The 13,337-nt window shown below is 46.3% G+C and overlaps 1 protein-coding gene across 9 annotated transcripts in view; it reads left to right on the forward strand.

The window, feature by feature from the left end:
- The window catches only part of ATP6V1A (ATPase H+ transporting V1 subunit A), a 1,210,625-nt gene that overhangs the window by 977,091 nt on the left and 220,197 nt on the right, over positions 1–13,337 (forward strand). For all 9 annotated transcript variants that reach the window (XM_069635876.1, XM_069635872.1, XM_069635874.1 and 6 more), the window contains one exon: positions 7,285–7,488. In XM_069635876.1, coding sequence (XP_069491977.1) covers positions 7,285–7,488 — 204 coding nt within the window. The remainder of the gene's footprint in view (positions 1–7,284; positions 7,489–13,337) is intronic.

Genomic DNA, 13,337 nt, shown 5'->3' on the forward strand with positions numbered 1-13,337 from the left:
CTACCATCACTCCTGATGGGGACGACAAGCGTTTTGATGGCTGGGCGAAGAAAGTGTTTTCTTCAGGGGGTATGGCTCTTCAGGCGGCCAACTCTGTATGTGCCTTGTCACATTTCACGCACACTCTGTGGAACTGTATTTCATTAGCGGCTGAACATATTCCAGAAGGAGACGAATGGGATGTTATTCTTGCTATTATTCAGGATGGCAAGGATGCCATGTGTGAGTCCGTTCAGTCGGGTTTGGACATGGCAGACTATGTCAGCCGGTCCATGGCGGTGAGCACCGTGATACGCAGGTTTGCGTGGTTGAGGAAGTAGGGGGTTAGCCCCTGATGTGCAAGCCAGGCTCCTCAACATGCCCTTTGATGGTGAACATCTTTTTTTTAGAAGCAAGGCTGACGAGAGCCTTGAGAGGTTGCAGACCTCCAAAGCTGCAGCGAAGTCGTTGGGCACTGCAGTCCGCCAACCTCCGCCTTTTCGTCCTAGGGGACAGCAGTGGAGGGGAGGTTCCTTTCGTTATTACTCATCCTTTAGTAAAGCAAGAGGAGCTGCAGGTCAAAGGGGCAACCGTAGGAGTGCCAGAGGTGGAAAACAAGGTACTTGAGGTGCCAAGGCCGCACAAGCAGTTGCCTCTTTGCCCTCAGGCAACGCCGCAGCCGCTTCTGCTCAGTCATGAGGCCCATGCTTCGCTGGTTAGGGGAAGGCTGGCGCAGAATTTTGTAGAATGGCGTGCCATTACTTCAGATGTGTGGGTTCTGGAGATCTTAGCCCACGGCTACTGTCTTCCTTTCCGGCAGAGGCCTCACGACAATCCACCTGGGAATCTCTCTTTGAAGAGTCCGGATCCGCTCCTTGCGCAGGAAATTCAATCCCTGCTGGAGAAAGGCGCCATAGAACTGGTGTCTGTAGCGGAGAGGAACAAGGGATGGTATTCCCCTTGTTTTTTGATTTCGAAGAAAGACGGGGGATTGAGACCCATCATAGACTTGCGCGGTTTGCACAAACTCCTCAGGAAGGACAAGTTCAAGATGGTTACTCTCTCTCAAGTCCTCCAGGCCCTTCAACTTCAGGACTGGTTGGTGTCTCTCGACCTCAAGGACGCTTATTTTCATGTGCCGATCCATCCCAAGCACAAGAAGTTCCTGAGTTTCGCGGTTGGCAACTCGCATTTTCAGTTTCGGGTCCTGCTGTCCGGATTGACCTCTGCCCCGAGGGTATTCACCAAGCTCATGGTGGTGGTGGCAGCGTATCTCAGGAAAGGGGGGATTCACGTCTACCCCTACCTGGACGATTGGTTGATCAGGGCGCGCTCTCCCGAGCAAGTCCTGGATCATCTGTCCGTCACCTGCCACTCCCTTCACAGGCTGGGCTTCTCCCTCAACTTAAAGAAGTCCCACTTGACGCCAACTCAGCGGCTCCAGTACATCAGAGCAGTGCTCGACACATCCATGGGGCAGTGTTTTCCTCCCCAGGTGAGGGCTCATCACATTCAGCAGATGGTGCACAAGTTCCAACTTGCCCCAGAGTCTCCCTGCGTTCGAGTTCTTGAGATTGCTCGGCCTCATGGCATCCTGCATTCTTCTGGTGCCAGAGGCCAGGTTGCGGATGAGATCTTTGCAATGGGCACTCAAGCTCCAGTGGTCTCAGACCTCCGGCAGGATGTCGGACCCTGTTCAGGTGCCGTCCTTGGTTGCCCAGGACCTTCTGTGGTGGGCCGTCGAAGGCAATCTGATGAAGGGGGCTACTTTTTGGCTACCCTGGCCGGAGGTGACGATCGTGATGGACGCATCCCTCGCGGGATGGGGAGCTCATGCCAACAAGGGGGGGGGGGGCAGGGTCACTTCCTCTGTGCAGGGAGGCGATGCAGCTCTGGTTCTGGGCCATCCAGCAGGAAATTTCGATCTCGGCAGTTCATCTGGCCGGAGATGAAAACGAGGCGGTGGACGCTCTGAGCAGGCAGAGCACGATCTCTCACGAGTGGGAGCTGGCTCGGGAGATTCTCCTGGAAATCTTCGCCCTTTGTGGGACCCCTCAAGTGGATCTCTTCGCCTCCAGTGTCAACCGGAAGTGCGAAAGGTTCTGCCCTTGGGAATTTCCTCCAAACGGAGCCTTGGGGGACGCGTTCGTGGTGGAGTGGTCCTTCCCGCTGCTGTACGCGTTTCCTCCAGTCCCCGTCATTTCACAAGTGCTCAGTGGATACGGGGGTTCGATTCCCGGGTGATCCTCATTGCTCCGGCATGGGCTCGGAGGACGTGGTACCCGGACCTTCTGGACTTGTCCATCTGCCCTCCACGTCGTCTTCCCTACCAAGACGATCTGCTCTCACGGGTGGGCTGTCAGGTTCTCCATCCAGTGGTCAGATCCCTCAACCTTCACGCTTGGCTTCTGAAAGGTTGAGGTATAAGGATTGGGACCTCCCTGAAGACGTGATGGATGTGTTGCTTTCAGCCAGACGGCCGGCAACAAAGTCCCTGTACCGTTACCGTTGGAGGAAGTTCTGCGACTGGTGCTGGGTTCAGAATCTGGATCCTTTTTCGTGTGACATTCCTGTCGTTCTGTCTTTTTTGTTTTCTTTGGCCCACAAGGGCCTACAAGTGGGTACCATTAAAGGTTACCTGGCGGCACTGTCTATATTTAAGCGCTCGTCTGAGGAGTGTTCTTATTTTAAAATCCCTTTGATTTCGCAGTTTCTGAAAGGGCTCACTAATTTGTTCCCTCCGTCACCTTTCCAGGTGCCCGGTTGGGATCTGAACTTGGTTCTCAAGTTTCTAATGGGTGCTCCCTTTGAGCCTTTGCATTCTTGTCCTTTGAGACTGTTAACACTTGAAACTGTTTTTAGTTGCGGTCACTTCCGCTCGCAGAGTGAGTGAGTTACAGGTACTTTCAGTTAAGACACCCTTCACTGTGTTTCATAAGGACAGGGTTGTCCTTAGAGTTCGTCCTTCCTTTCTTCCGAAGGTGTTGTCAGAATTTCATTTAAGCCAGAAGGTAATTCTTCCGGCATTTTATCCTGCACCACATCCTGGTAAGGAAGAGGAAAGGGTCCATAGGCTGGATCCTAGGAGAGCTTTAAGCTTCTACATTTCCCGCATGTCCCGGGTCAGAGTTTACGATCAACTCTTTATTGGTTACGCTGGAAGGCGTTTGGGGCAAGCTGTTACTAAGTAGACTTTGTCTCGATGGATCATCTTGGCAATTTCCGAATGTTACCGCTTGGCGGGTATGGCTGCCTCTACTGCCCTGCAGAGGGGTGTTCCCATTCGTAACATCTGTGATGCAGCCACCTGGGCTTCGGTCCATACTTTTGTACGTCACTACTCCCTCGATTCTATCCGGGGCAGGATCTGGCCTTGGGCAAGTCAGTCCTTTACTCTGCAATTTGATTGGGCATTCTAAATTTCTATATTCTAAATTCCTTTCCGTCCTCCTTACGTTGGTACTGCATTGGGAGTCTGTCATAGATATGGAATACGTCGGAGGACCCAATCCCCTCGAAGAACAAGTTACTCTCTTACCTGGTAACGTTCTTTTGAGGGGATGGTCCGACAACGTATTCCATATTGCTCCCTCCCTGCCTACCCCGCTACAGAATTTCTTATGCGATTGCAGCTTACGTTTCCGCAAGGCAGAAGATTGGTGCCACACGTTCTGGGAAAAAACTACAACTGAGGCTACGGGCGTCGTGCTTCCTACTTATAAAATCTGGTGACGTCAGCCGTCGGAGGAGGTCCTCAAGGACAGCGTATCAACGTCATCGACGCAGGACGCAGACGACGAAAGATGTTCCGAAGCAGCACAGCTGTGGTGATTACTGTCATAGATATGGAATACATCTTCGGACCATCCCATCGAAAGAATGTTACCAGGTAAGGGAGTAACGTGTTCTTCTGTTTTATGTCCATAGGCCTTTTGATCAGTGCTGCGTGTATGGGGTGTAGTATGTTGTATGATGTCCGCCACCGCGTGCGTTTTCCCAAGCTCTTTCCTGATTAAGTTCTCCCGTTCTTCTTATATGCTGTGAGGGGGCTTTAGCTCTGAAACATGCTAACTATAGAGGAGGGCACACACCTCTGAGAAGGGGGCCCAACCCTCTTGGTCGCCCATGGGGATCGGTATCACCAACCTTTGGCACCTGCGTTTCGGGATGCTCTAGATGGGAGAAGAGGTATTCGAATTGCCTTTTTCAGGAGTTTGGTTAATAGTTAATCTGTGAAGTCCACACACGCAGATCTCTAGTCCGTTTACAGCAGCGTGGAGGCTCGTCACCTCCTGATGAATGTGTCACTAGGGCTTAGAGGAGGGCACACGCCCCAAGATCAGGGGGCCCAACCCTCTGTCGAGATCTTAAATTGTGTGTCCATATTGTGATTGCTGTGATATAAATAGGTGGTATATCTATGTTGAATGTGCTGGCTCAGCCGCTATCATGTGCCACAAAACCTTTGCCTGCTTTGTCTCCCTATCGTAGGCACAGTAGGCTTCACATGTATAATGAGGGTGTACATCCCTTAAATCAAAACTGTCTGTGAGTGTCGTCCTTACCAGGTTGTGAGGTAATCTTTAGGGACTTCAGTATTGGCCCCACATCATTAACAGCATGCCATAATAGCAAGTACTACTTGGTTCCAGTATCCCACAGCCTAGGTGCCCTCAGAGTGATTCCAGGAGTACATGCCTCTACACCAGGTTCACTTCACTCGGGTTGACTTCTCTCTGGTTCCCCCTCCCCCCATTTCCTCTCACCAACACAGTTCGGGTCTTTTTCTCGCCCGATGCACTTGTACAGTACACAGCACAGTATGTGGAGCGGTGTGTGGGCCGTATCTCTAGGGGAGGGTGTTCACCTCTCAAGTCTTTCCCGAGTGATCCGATGTTGCACATTTTGTACAGGGCGACCGGAATATAAACTTTATGGTAGGCAGTCTAAGGCCATCATATACCAGGTTATAAGTTACTCACTGGGTTCCATGACACTAAGGGTCTGGTGACCGTGGTTGCTCTTCTCAGCAAGGAAGAATCCGCTCTTCATTACTCCCAGGAGGAACCTTCTTCCGTTAGTTCAATTCCAGTAGGGGTTTTCACTTAATTTGATCGCCGCCGGGTCTGCGGTACCCAGAGGCGCACTTGGCAGAGATTGTGTGGGTCGCTTCTTACCGAGAGGGTATCTTCTCATCCGCCACGGTCCGCCTTTTCTTGGACGAGCATTCCATTCGTGAGACAGGGTTCACAAGCCCCGGAGCTGTGCGGGGCAATGCGCTGCTCTCCACGCCCAGGCCTGCGGACCTAAGTTGGGAGAACGTTTCTTTTAGTGTCTCCGGCCCACCCGCGTAGCATGCACCCTGTAGCTCTAGGGAGAGCGGGGCACACCGGGGCGGCAGGGAGCGAGGGGCCGGGTGGCTCACCATCACTTTCTGTATGTGGGGACTGTTCCTCAATCTGGTCCATAACCGCACCTCCTCTCCGCACGATGCATGCAGTGGGGTCTTGTGTCTCACGGACTGTAGGTCAAGCATCCGTCTGGGGGGAAGTAGGTCCTTCACTTATTCTTCGGTGAATCCGAGTTGCTGGTCTCGCCATAGGACTTGAAGTGCGTAGCTGGTGCAGCATTGCTTTCGGTTTCAATCGCACGGGCCAAGAGCTCGCCAAGAGCTCACCACGCGTTCTGAGAACAGGCGATTTCTCTGCGGTTCCTGCAGCGATTTTCTCCACAATTTTGCTCAGCTTTAGGAGGGCATATTCATATCAGAGGTTCACTAAAATGTAACTGGGTGGGGGCTCTGACCACTATTCGTACCATTAGATTCGGAGCTCACACAGAGGTGAAGCTCATCTGTGCGCCTTCTGGTGGCCAATATTCCTTTCTTCTTTGTGCTAAGAAAAAGGCTCCATAACCACAAGATGCTGGAATGAGCTAAATCCTTTGCTGCCGGCCCCTTTTCTAGAGTACTGCCACAGAAACCCACTGAAGGTCCCCCCTTTTGTCACCACAACCAAGGAGCAGGAATCTGGGTCTTCATCGTTGCATCCAGAAGGCGGCCAGCTTCATTTTCAACTTCAATCTTCAGGTACTGTGGGGCTTGGGTTACACTCAACATTTTCGGTGCTCATTGCTTTGGGAGTGCTGTTTTTCTCAATTGGGAGTTGACCTCCACTCCACTGTGCAGGCCTTGCAACCTGTATTCCAACAGGAAGGCTCCTCTTGAGCGCCTGTGTTTTCTACAAGAACTGACTGGTTACTAAACTTTTCTCTGAAAATTTTCATCAGAACTGCTGCTGTCCATTTGACTGTGGCTTTGATGGTTCTCCAAAGGTCCATCTTCTTGATCTTACTGGCTTTGGCAATGCTGGCTCCTCCGTAAACTTACATTGTGAACACTTTTTTAGTTAGGAAACAGACTACCTAAATCCCTCTTGAAGAGTGTATATTGTTACCAGTTTCTAGCTGTGTTCTGTCTAACCTTTACTTCCCCTTAAACTTAATTTTGCAAAGGTGATGCATATACATGCTTTTACTGACCTTAACTGATTTCACTCTGTGGGCTGGATATGAAAAGTATATGAAAAGTTACTCACCTGCATTATTGTTCCTTTTATAATCGTATTACTTTTCTAATTTAATTTTATTGGTAATTGCTGCATTTTAGATTGTCTTGTGTTCTTTATGTATATATAGATACATATATTTTAATAGAAGTCTTTTCTTGGGTCTATTTTGTGTACTGATATATGTGTACTGCTTTACAGCTCACATAACTCCCTTCTAAAATAAGCCTGGCTGCTCAGCCACTGTATCGACTTGTGAAGTTTGGTCCCTAGTACCAAGAGATAAATCGTATGAAGTCTAACCTCAGTTGGACTTTAAAAAAACGTACCTAAAAATGGACATTGGAAAGAATGCAACACTCTTCTATCTGATGTGCATGGAATCCTTCAGAGGGGGGTACTGGTATTCTCCAGAAATTGTATATAAACTTTTTTGGGATTGAGGTTTTTTGCTATTCCAGCAATGCTAAAAAGAATTGTCTGCTTGAGCTCTTGCTGCTAATCTTAGTGGTCTGTCTGTATCTTAATAATTTTTTTTTTACAAATTAATGAAGAAATCCAACACACCAAGCAATCTTTCTGTAGGTGCGCTAGCATATTTGCAATGTTCAAACTAAATAATTCGAACATGAAAGTTTTCTGTTGGATAATGTTGTTCACCGCTCCATGCTTGCATACTCCTTTCACAGAGATGACTGATGCAAAAATTTCAAAATCAACCACCCTCTTCATATTGTAGGTATTCTGGGGTCTGGATAAGAAGCTTGCCCAGCGGAAACACTTTCCATCTGTGAATTGGCTGATCAGCTATAGCAAATACACACGTGCACTTGACGAATATTACGACAAGCACTTTACTGAGTTTGTTCCACTCAGGACCAAGGCCAAAGAGATCCTGCAAGAGGAGGAGGACCTTGCAGAGATTGTTCAGCTTGTGGGGAAGGTGAGTGGTCAAACTGCACGCACCACGGCTGAAAAGCAGGAAAGATTGACGTTTCATTAGACTGGGAAGGGTGCAAGGTCATTATGGGTTTCCTTGTGTTTTGTGTGAAATGTGCTGCGTGGTGCACTACATATTCCTGTTAGATGTGCATGGTGGAGAGTAATTTGAGGGAGGGCAACACAGGTTCCTTTTAATTTTGTGTTGCCAGAGTCAAATGGGGCTTCTGTGAGTTCTTGCATTTTGTTGTATATCGTGGGGAGTGCTGCAGAGTACCTAGTTTGCTATTAGGTACACTGGGGTGGTGTTTCTTCTTTTACAGGATGGAGAGGGAAATGGTTTGCTTTTAGGTGTATTGGCTGAATAATCTTGCAGAGGCATTATTGGTTCTGTTTCTTGATGTACAGACCTTGGAATGGTGTGGGTGCACTGCTAGTAGTAGGCTGGGGGAAGGGCAGCACAAAACACTACCCGTTGTTAGACCACTAATTCAGTCTAAAGACTATACCAATTACTATATTCATAATTTTAATTAACAGATTACACCTGCTGCACTGCCATTTGACCATATACATCTTTTGAAATGTTATTTCTGTACATTTAAATGGTGGAGGAACAATGGTCATCACGAAGAAGAATGTAATGTACACCATGCTTTATTTAAACAAAGTGACCAGTCTTATTACTTAAAACATATTAATTTACTGGATTTTCATTAAAAATCTATCACAAGCTACTAGTTCGAAACAACCCATTTCCCACTGGGTATAAAGCATCACCCTATTTTACTTTCGCATACATAAATGAAATATCTAAGTTATGTCTTGCGAGCTATTATAGAATGCCGTAAACTATAGAGCATAAAAAACATGCTTTTTTTTTTTTTTTTTTTTTTTTTTTTTTTTTAGCTCAAAAGTTTAGCTCACTGTGATGCAATATGGTTAAAAAAAAAGGACCTTTAAGAAAAGTTCATGTCCAGAGCAATGCTAAGGCCATTTTCAATTTTCTTTTTTTTTTTTTTTGCTTTATTGGTTTCATGCCAACACATCAAGAAAGCAAAAAGAACCTTTAACAGTTTTATATGTCCATATCGATGTAAAACATTCAACCTGCCTGTAGCTTCAACCTAATTTAAAACGGAACATTTCTACACCTACAATTTGAAGTAGAAAAAGCAAAGTCCAACTTTCACTTAGAATACAAAGGGAACTTTCTCAAAGGCAAGCAAAAGGGAAAAAGGAAAATGGCAATGCACCAATCCCTTCTTTCATCCAGTACCCTGAGCAGTTTTCCCCTCCAGGCCTAGAAGTAGGTTCACAAATGTCAGCATTCCCAATACTGGGCCCACCCTCTCCCTCAGTAGTATCAAGCCTCACCATTCTGCAGTTGATAATGATCTTATTTTATTTGTGTGTGCTCCCAAGTACAAAGTTCTGAGTTCAGTAAGCGCTCGACATTCGGTCACCACATGGAAGAGGGATTCCACCTGTTCTGTGTTGTCTTTGTATCTGCAAAAGGCACTTCTGCCTCTATCTAATGTCTCTTTAGTTGTAGCTCATGTGTGGGCATGATGTTTAGGCGGCATCTTAAAAGGAGGTCTCTATAGAAAACCAAAGGGATTTTCCAAAGGTATTAAGGCAGGTCATTCAGACTCCCCTTCTCCTTCCACCATCTGTAGGTCAAAGATTCTTTATTTCTCGCCTCACTGGTTAAGGGGGTTCACCATCAACAATTCAGTTTCTACTTTGTGGTGACATAGCACCTTCGCTAGCGTAAGAATTCACTCGTTCATAACTTTTTAGTTTTTCTTGCCGTGGGTTCTTAATATGGCAAAAGGGGATGCTCCTTCAGGTAGCATACATTTTCGGTATAATGATACCGATTTCCATAATACTATGGAAGCCATAGAGGGCAATCCTAATTCATGGTGTCCATTGGGAGGGACTTGGGTAATCTTATTTTCTGATGCTCGTTAAGCTGCTTAGAATGACATGCCGTGCATATAGTCCCACATGCATTGGTAACCGCAGAGTATTGCATCTCGTCTTTCGAGGATCGAAAGGGGCGTCCACATGGGCGTGCCTGCAACACTATCCCTAACGTGACGTGTAGTGTACCCAAAATCCCTTGCACGTCGAGGTCCCTCAGATTGTTTCTTTTCGCCCAACTATCCGGTCGCCTTAATGCGGAGCTCTTCATAAGACATTGCGTTATTGTTACATTTCTCGACCTTTGGTCGTTTGTTCTTATTGTCACTCCCCTCGACGGTTGATTCCTGTGCCAGCGTCGAAGACTACTGACTACAGAACTTCGACGGCTGTTGATCCGGTCGGCGCTGCTGACCACGTGGCCGGGCCTTCTGGCTGGCCTGTACAGTACGGAGAGTGGAGTCAGGGTGGTCATATTCTTTTCCAGCATGCCTTTCCTTTTCCCCTCTTTTTGTTCCTTTGGGTTTGTCGTCGCTATCATAATCCTGCGCTATGGACAGGACTACATTTATATTTTGTCCTTCCTGTAAAGCAACATTTCTGTGGAAAGACAAGCACTGTCGGTGCGATAGTTGTCTTCCCCTCGATCACAACGAGGTGTCCTGTGCGGCCTGTAAACTCCTACGTCCCAAAACCGTTAAGGAGCGTTGTTTGAAGCAATGGGCGGCCTACGGTATGTCGCAGGCCGAGTGTAATCCACCCCCGCCGCCACAGCCGCCGAGTGTGACGAAGTGGTTAGCGATGACCAAGACTCTGTTTTTGAGGCGAAATGACGTTACGGCTGTGAGTTCTCGATCCGCAGCGTCCTTCCCCGGCCCGAGAGGCACAACGAGAGTCCTGCTATGGGGACTGTACATCCCGGCGACAGGTACGCACCTTATTCCCACACAAAGCACACAACTGACGGTGCTGCTTCGGTGGTCCTGTCGAAGCGCTCCAAAGCGCCAACGGGCACGTCGGATGCTTCGGCAGTGCCCGCTAATCGTTCGGATCGGCAGCCCGCAACCACGACAACGGCATGCAACCGGGCAGTCTAAAAGTAAGGGCACTAGCACCAAAACACACGCATCGAGATGCATCAGATGAAGGCACTCACGCCGATTAAGGCCCCGGTTGCGCCGAAATCTGCCACGCAAACACCCGCCCTACCGCCACACCTCCCTGTAACCCCAAGCATCAGCGATAGTATCGCACAGATCTCTTCGGCAGTGAAACACAAGGAACAGTTGAAAGATATGTCGAAACAGAAGGATCGCCTAGAGCAGGGGTCCCCAACCTTTAATGCACAATGTGCATATCAAATGAAATGGTGAGCAACATCCATTCTTCGACGGAACATATCGGCACTCAGTTGGCAGAAAAATGATCACAACACAAATTAGAAATGTAATACATTTTAAGACTGCTAATAGATCATTTTAATTTGCAGTACTTAAGTTATTTGGACCACGTGCAATTCAAGCAAAGCAATTTTGCAAGGCCTTTAGCTTCATTTGACGTTAAGTAGTTGTCTACAGGAAATGGAATTTGAGTGGTCAGTAGGACATTTTTAGACAGATCGGACCAGTCAAGTTGTTCAAAAATATAGTAGGACTAAATAAACCTTACCAGGGGCTTTCGGTTCTCGAACAAAATATTTTAAAGACATTTAGTGCAAATGTTTGGAAAGTAAATTTGGTCACAAATAGAGCACTGATTTTCAGGTGTACGTAGGATTCTTCCCGGGGATTTTCCAGGAACCTTAGTGCCATATGGTGCACTCTAATTATACAACACCAGTAATACTCTTTCTCAGTCATTGATTACTTTATTGGGACTGTTTTTTTTGACAACTTTATTTAAAGCTTTATCAAAAGAAATACATATCATTCCAAAACAACAATTATGATAACAAGAAAATGACAAATAAAATGAAAAAAGCATTATACAAGTTGATACAAATAGTACAGAATAAATAAGAAAAACCTATCAATTATCTCTACTAATCGCAACAAACCTAATTTGAAATAACTAGCAAAAAATCAGAAGATAACAGAGAAAAAATTAAAATAAAAAAAACACAAACACACAACCACACAACACAAGACAAACACAATAAAAAGAACACAATAGTAAATTAACCACTCTGAAACAAAAACCATCGCCCATCAGCACTTAATTCACACATATAGTTCATTTAAAGCCTCCCACTGTTCCTTATAAAATTCTTCTTTATGTAAAGCATAATACTTAATCCTCTCAAATCTTGACAGCAACTGCACCTGCGATAACCATTCATCAATACTTGGTTTCTTTCTCGTCTTCCAGAGGCGTAAAATTTGACGAGTCGCCACCAAAAACACCTTATTAGCCCAACACAGAGTCGCATAGCTAAAGTGACGAGTGCCCACTGGTGATTTCAAAAGAACTGATGATGGTGTCCTTGGAAAAGAGATGTTCCCGACCAAATCAACTCTATCCAAAACCTCACTCCAAAAACCTTTAACCCTTGAATAATTCCATAACATGTGAAGCAAAGTGCCTTCCTCCGTAGAACAACTCAACACATACTATCCTCCCTTAAGCCAAATCTGTGCATTTTAACTGGAGTCCAAAACAGACGCCCCAAAATCCTCTGTTGAATATATCGTAAATTTAGATCAATTTTCATCCTAACTGGAACCTTCCATAGAACCTCACAATCCTGCATAGAAATATCTCCACCCAGTTCAGCACACCACATAAGTCGAAGAGCATTGCATGAAGATCTAAATTTCTCTTCTACCGGGAACAACCTCAAATAACTAGACACTGCACGAGGCGCAACTACAATAAAACTACACCTTTCTGGTCTTTGTAACAAAGGGTCAGTAAGCATTAATACTCTCTCAGAAATCAAATCTCTCAACAATCTATATCTCCCCATTTCCCTATTATGTAGCATAAACTTCCGCTTCAGAGACTCAAAAGATATCATACCGTCATCATCCCATATATGTCTAATAAGTAATATACCCTTGTTCATCCAACTCCTCCAGCATAGCATCTTATTATTGATCTGCAACCCAGGATTCTGCCAAATGGAGGCCTCCCCATAGAAATGAAGTCCCTGCCCTCCACTGTTTTTTTATTCAGGAATGTTATGACATTTGCCGTTTCTGATTGAACAGAGTGTGATCACTATCCTCTTGAGCTCATTTTCCAATAGCCAGCACAACGATGTCCGACAGCCAGAGGGGCTGGTTGGTAATGCCTAAGGTTGACAAGGAGTTGGTGGAAAGAACTAGCGATTCACAAAAAAGTAAGATATTCTCTTAAAACTGTCAAACAGTTCCGAGGCCACAAAGAAAAGTGTCAGTTTGTTTGAGTTTTTGGTTGAAACTATCTGGGACAGAGCTATTGGCAAACGGGTGTTCCCCAGTTCAGAAGATCCAGGTTAAAGAAAGGAAGGACCCATGGTTCGATGTAGAATCTCAAAAAGAAAATTAAAAAACCATGATTTAATGAGTGGTGTGTAAATGACTGGCCAGATTTATGGTCTCAAAACGGTATATCAAAGCAGGGAAAAGACAAATAAAATGAATTTGAGAAACAATGGGATCTTTTATGAATGACCCCAAATTGTTTTAATGCAATTGTCAGGACAGGCATTAGGCCATCTCCTTGAACAAGGAGTCCTTGGACCACCGCCCCACCGCCCCCCCACGGTTATAGGCCAATTTCCAATTTCCTTACTCGACATTGCAAGTAAGATTCTTCAAATAAGTTCCTCAGACTGAAGGAGTGGACTCAAAGTAACAATATCTTGAAGCCACCCGACCAGGTTTCAGGGGAGGGCTTAATATAGTGTACCACTGCTTCACTCTGAGCACCATCATTATGAAA

The sequence above is a fragment of the Ambystoma mexicanum genome, chromosome 7p (genome assembly GCF_040938575.1).
Source record: "Ambystoma mexicanum isolate Mex_15411 chromosome 7p, UKY_AmexF1_1, whole genome shotgun sequence".
Lineage (NCBI taxonomy): Eukaryota > Metazoa > Chordata > Amphibia > Caudata > Ambystomatidae > Ambystoma > Ambystoma mexicanum.